Here is a 6,499-nt window from a genome sequence, read left to right on the forward strand (position 1 = left end):
TTAGCACTTTCTCGCCCCAAAAGAACCTGGGTCGCATGCAGCTGTTCCTCTTTTTCGTAACCTTTGACCTCTGTGGCTTCTTCCTTAATTTTCGCTCTTGTATTCTCTATTGTGCACCTTCACCCTTCCTGTTTCGATCTTTGATTAAAGAAAAGAGTTTCATTTGCGAGTGAAGTTTCTTATTATTATTTCGGCTGTATATATCTCTCTCTCCATCTATGTCTCTCTATCTCTCCTTTTCTCTTTTTCTTCCTCTCTTCCTATCTTCTTTTCCTGGAGCAAAAACCACAATCTGTATTTCTATATGTATTTCTGTTGTTAAAGCAACACTAATAAAGTAATAACTCTTTCTCTCTCTCTCTCTCTCTCTCTCTCTCTCTCTCTCTCCTCTCTCTCTCTCTCTCTCTCTCTCTCTCTCTCTCTCTCTCTCTCTCTCTCCCTCTCTCGCTCTCTGTCTCTCTACTAAATACATGAGGCCAGTTATATCCATATGAATATATAAAGACGTTTGCGCATTTAAATAAGCGTTAGTTTATGTATGTTTTTATCTAAATTTCACTGCGTGCATTTTATATATGTAGGCGTGTGTTCAGATAAAAAATGAGAGAGAGGGGAGTGAAAAAATGAGAGGGGATTAATTAGTGAGAGAGAAAGATAGGAAGAGAGAGAGAGAGAGAGAGACAGAGAGAGAGGGAGGGAGGGAGAGAGAGAGAGAGAGAGAGAGAGAGAGAGAGAGAGAAAGAGAGAGAGAGAGAAAGAGAGAGAGAGAGATAGGGAGGAAGGATGGAGGGAGGGAGGGAGGGAGAGGTAGAGAAAGAGAGAGAGAGGGAGAGAGAGAGAGAGAGAGAGAGAGAGGGAGGGAGGAAAAGAGACAGAGATAAAGCACGCACTCTCTCTCTCTCTCTCTGTCCATGTCTATGTCTATTTCTCTCTCTCTCTCTCTCTCTCTCTCTCTCTCTCTGTCCATGTCTATGTCTCTTTCTCTCTCTCTCTCTCTCTCTCTCTCTCTCTCTGTCCATGTCTATGTCTCTTTCTCTCTCTCTCTCTCTCTCTCTCTCTCTCTATCTATCTCTCTCTCTCTGTGTGTGTGTGTGTGTGTGTGAGTGTGTGTGTGTGTGTGTGTGTGTGTCTGTGTCTGTGTCTGTGTCTGTCTGTCTCTGTCTCTGTCTCTGTCTCTGTCTCTGTCTCTGTCTCTGTCTCGGTCTCTCAAACACACACACACACACACACACACACACACACACACACACACACACACACACACACACACACACACACACACACACACACTGATATTCCACAACGATGGAATATCGTTGTGAACGATTCTACTGCAGCCTCGGAAATTAGCAACCAACTACTAGATTACAATAACCACCAATCAACCATCACCAGGCTCATCAAATGGACCGAAAGCAACCAAGTAAACAGGAACAATAACAAATCCGTCGTGATGCAATTTGATCTCGCTATGCCACCCCCCCTCCCTCCCCACCCACCCACCAACCCTGACTCTCGGCAATCTCACATTGGACGTTGTTCGCTCCACCAAATTACTAGGCGCTAAAACAGACAACCTGAACTGAGACAAGCATGTGGTCTCGGTCATCAAATCTGCATTCAACAGCATCCTGCAACATCTACAGGAGCTTCATCTTTCCTAAACTCCTCTCTGCGTCTCTTGCATGGTCATCAAGCCTAACCCTCATCCAACGGAGAGCAATAGAGCGACTGCAACGGCGTGCCACTAGAATCATCTTGGCCCCGAGTTACCCTACCTACAGCAAAGCCATCGCGCCTCGTCAGCTCCTCACGATCCCCAATATTCATGAACAGCATTTCGTTCGGCAACAAACTGCTGAACAACCCTCGCCACCGCCATCCACTGCCTCCCTCGGCCCCCCTCCCCGTCGGCCCCTCCCCGTCGGTCCCTCCCCGTCGGCCTCCCTCCCCGTCGGTCCCTCCCCGTCGGCCTCCCTCCCCGTCGGTCCCTCCCCGTCGGCCCCTCCGCTCCTGCAACAAACTGGTTCCCTTCAGAACCCACATGGATCGTTGCAGGAACAGCTCGTCAAGCTAATTAATGAACGTTCATCTAACATTTGAGTTATTGTTATTACTTAAACTGCTTCAGTGTTCTTTGCCTCAACTACCGTACATTCATTCTTGTGTATATTTTCAGCCTATGGCCGCATCTTCAGTCAATAAACCGTAGATTTTTATTATCATTACATCGAAACATTCAATAGCGTAGAGAACCTTATGTTACGGAAGGCTTGGTATTTTGCGGTTCGAATTGGTCTCATTCTGATTCATAATGTATCAACTAGTCGTTGCGGAATTCCTATGGATTCACTGTGACACGATAATCTTAATCCCGAAAAGGATGGAATACACCTTGCAATATGCAGACAAGCCACAGGCCTTCTAGGATAAAAAAAAAGAAAGAAAAAAAAGTCTGCAACAATTTTTTTTTTTTTTTTCTGAAGGCACCAAACGTCAACAAAAGACCAGTTGGGTAACGGCACCACCCCTCCCCTCCTGTTTTCAACTCCCCTTCGCTCGATTTTTTGAAGATGTTTGTTTTAACAAAAACGAATGCTAATTTCATATGTCTATTTTTGTATCAAATGCAGTGTTGTTTAACATAATCGCGAGCAGGAGGAGTGGCTGAATCACCGCTGGGTTGTTTGAATGGATGCACGTAAGTTGAAGGATGTCGGCGATGGCTGATTTACTGGCAGCAGATTGAGGAGGCTGTTGGGGCTATGGTGTTTCCTGAAACAGATCCCTTCTGTCAGTCCCATCCATGCCGGCCGTGATTGGATTTTTAAATACCCCTACATCACACTGCTGCCACAGCCATCCAGATCTCCGGATCTCACCCCAAATAAAAACGTGTGGGCGGCCTTTTCAAAATATATGCGGCAAAACATTCGAAACCGTGAAGAATGGCTTAGAAGCATGGGATCGTCTTCGATGTGTGCTTTGACAGCCGCTTTAGTGTCGCTAAGCCTCGACGCTTGAACTGTGTTTTGGCATCAGGGGGGGGATTAAACACAAAATATTAAGCTTGCATATATCAACAGTACTTTATTTATTTTTTTTAATTTTAATGGAATATGTCAATACTCATTATGTAATATAGCAATAACGCGTGTGAGTAGCACCAATCATATCACTCGTCTGCCAATACCTAGCACTTGTGTTTTCTCGTATTATGACGATTGACCAAACATTAAAACAAAAGTATAAGAAAGCTAATTGGTTGGAAAAGCAGGGGGACCAACAATTTCCTAGCGTTAACACCTATCTTCTAAGAAATATATTGTTCGTGTCAGAATGTTTAGTATGATTTTCTAACGATAGTTTTCTGTGTAGTCCGTAGAATTAAGCGAAGAGATCAACGACCTAAAGAAGAAAGGTAAGCAAAAGGAAGTGGAAGTGAAGTTAGAGGGAAAAAGTGACGAAGGGAAGTGGATGTGTAAGTTTAGAAATATTTTGTATAAGGGAAGTGGAAGCTAAGAGATATTTTATTTATATACAAAGATATTAATATAGGGTTATGTTTATTTCAGAGGACGGCAATCCTTCAAAGATAGAAGAATTATGGGAACAAGTATTTTTTTTTTTTTTAAATCCAGACTATGAAACTCCAACCAAGAGAGGGATACTGGGACAAATATTCACAGTCTTCCATTCAACACGGACCCTAGAAACAGAGGATACTACGTCAAGAGAAACCGAACAGTGAAACGCTCCTTAGTGAGAGTGGGATACCAAAGAAGATACGAACTGGAAAATCTAGTGAACATATTGTATGTGAGGGATTCAGCGAATTACAGGCCAGATGTAATACCATGGCTAATCCAACACCAGGGAAGTACAGGGAACTCGATCATGTTAATAATAAGATGGATGAACCAAGCATCGAATTATTATCAGAATTACTTAGATCACTCACGACTCAGCCACGACATCAAGACAAGAGATTTAATTCACTTTGAGAGACAAAATCTTCCAAGACTAGAGAGGGTATTAACAAATCTGGGGAATTTGGGAAAAACATTGGAAGGATGGAACAATTCCCGGGACAAAATATCCAGAGTATGGACAAACCTAATGGCGAGAACGATAATAAGAAGCATGGAAAGACTGGAACACTTAGACAATATGATAACACTTCAAGCGGATCAGGTAGTCACACATGTACCCCAAGAAAAGGGAGAGAGACAACGAATGATCAAAGGAGGAGACGCCTGCAGCAAAGCGAACAGAAACAACAGAATCAACAAGAAAATCAGCAAAAAGAAAACCGAGAACAGGAAGAGGTTGGGGAACAGATAGCCAGAGGCACAACACCAGGTGCTATTGAACAACGGATGGATGACGAATGGGAGTTATTACGCAACGAAGTTCCGTCTGGACAACCTCAACAATGAAGCTATGATTCACCTGAAAGAACACATACAAACACAGACAATAGAAAAAGTCCCGGAACTCTTATACTTACTCCACACTCATGTACTTCTTCACCACTCTCAAGTTTCCCTGACGATTACACTAATGAACTGTGCATCGAGGCAGATCAGATATTGACAAACAGGCAGAAGACATTCAATCTGTCAATGACAAAAATCAATAAAAATGATATACCAACAAGTGGACAAAATATATCATATGAGACCCCAAAGCGTAGAGTAGGACCTGAACACAATAATTATGGGATTGCCAAAACGACTCAGATTTTCTGGAATTACCGAAAGAGAGCCAATGGCCCCAAGGAAAAAGAATTTTCCAACACTTCATAACAACTGCCAGACAACAGGAGGAAAATATTCTAAGTACGAGCACGGGATACAGCCGCCAAGAGGAAACTTGTATTTTGCGAACCAAGAGAGAAGGAACCGGAACCTACAACAGGAACTGGACACAAACCTCCAGGAGATAGTAAAGATAGTGAAGAAACAAAACGGACAGGATATTGTCAGAGGAAAATCAACACCGTCGTCAGAGAACATGACAGAGAACCTTGGTACATCCACGGTAGAAATCTCATACCAAGAAATGAAATGAGAGCATAACTTACATACGTCATCCACAGTAGAGGAACGGAACAAGAGCGCATTCACGTCGTCTTCACGGGATTCTCATCGAACAAATGGAGATCTGCTGACCGAATTGCTTTTAAATCTGTTTTGATATATGGCTTCAACAGGAAAATTCTAACTGAGAAACATGACATATATGAAAAGACTTCACTACATATATGGAGATATAAGACGACTGATACAGAGAAAAATAAGATCAGTAAAATAATTCAGAGCGATCATAGAAAAGAATAACAGATTCTAGAGATTTTATGGCTAACTTCTGTTATGTCTTCAATAACAAGAACTCTAAATTACATGCATTTGTAATAGAAGAGTAAGTAATGCTGGAAAATCTCTAGTGGCAAAGGTAATACTCCGTAACCTACATCCAACAAAAATTACCAAGAATTCAAATGGTAATAACCTTATATTCTAAAGATTACCTGATTCCAACTCGGTATTATGGGAGGAAGCGGCAATTCCACATACAGAGGTAGACATTTGGAAATCCATACTAGGAGAAGTCATGGAAACTGATGTAAAACATCAAGATTATCAAGAGATACCAAACACTCCTTGAATAATAACAGCTAACAGAGATATTACTGAAAGATAAGAAGGGCAAGATAAAGAAAATGTAATAAACAGAACTTTCAGATTCTAATTCAAGCAACTTCTGGCAGCTCGTGACGTGACACCTTATATAAGCGCGGAAGCAGTTCAGGGATACTAGCCTCCGGGCTAGTGCAGTGGTAACGTGCCGGCCTTTCATCCGAGGGGTCGGCAGTTCGCGCCCCGCCCAGGCGCGAGAAGTTGCAATTGTCGCCTGGAGGTTACTGCTGTGACTGGGCACCACGGCGGGTAAGGACTAAGCCGAGTCTGCACCAGCTGACACATGTTAGCGAGTCGACATTAGTCGACACAGGCCGGGCTCCCCTGATTGGCATATCCCATTATGAAGCTATTTACAATACCAACAGACAACCTTTCAGCTACACTTCCTGATGTAGATGCAGCAATGATGGAAGAAAGCCTGGACGGAGTAACATATAATACTAAGGCAAGATGGCAAAATGTATCAGAAAACAGTATTATCACATTCAAGATACTATAAACCGACAGATAACGACCTAAAGAGAATTATGACCTCTGCGCAAGCAATAGTATCTTGGAATTGAGATGGACACAATTCTAGTCATACGATTCTATATGAATGCCTGTAGGGAGACATGGCACAGTACAAATGTATCACCCCATATCCCGCCCCCATTACCAAAAACTACTGTTAGTAAATATCCCTGTAATCCTGTCCATGTCTAATTTCAGATAGAATCGGATGGCAGATTGCTCAGGCGTTGGTACCATCTGCTGTGCCTATCTCAGAAATAGAGGAAGGGATGTATAAAAAG

The 6,499-nt window shown here is 42.7% G+C and overlaps 1 protein-coding gene across 1 annotated transcript in view; it reads left to right on the top strand.

Annotated features, from left to right (window-relative positions):
• Positions 1-2,103, top strand: part of LOC125047150 (endoplasmic reticulum junction formation protein lunapark-like) — a 2,872-nt gene extending 769 nt beyond the window's left edge. The window contains exons 2-3 of the mRNA XM_047645268.1: positions 1-99; positions 1,628-2,103. The exon at positions 1-99 is cut by the window's left edge and continues 74 nt beyond it. Of these exons, the coding sequence (XP_047501224.1) occupies positions 1-99; positions 1,628-2,103 (575 nt within the window). The remainder of the gene's footprint in view (positions 100-1,627) is intronic.
• Positions 2,104-6,499: the final 4,396 nt, after the last annotated feature.

This window comes from Penaeus chinensis, chromosome 40 (assembly GCF_019202785.1).
Source record: "Penaeus chinensis breed Huanghai No. 1 chromosome 40, ASM1920278v2, whole genome shotgun sequence".
Lineage (NCBI taxonomy): Eukaryota > Metazoa > Arthropoda > Malacostraca > Decapoda > Penaeidae > Penaeus > Penaeus chinensis.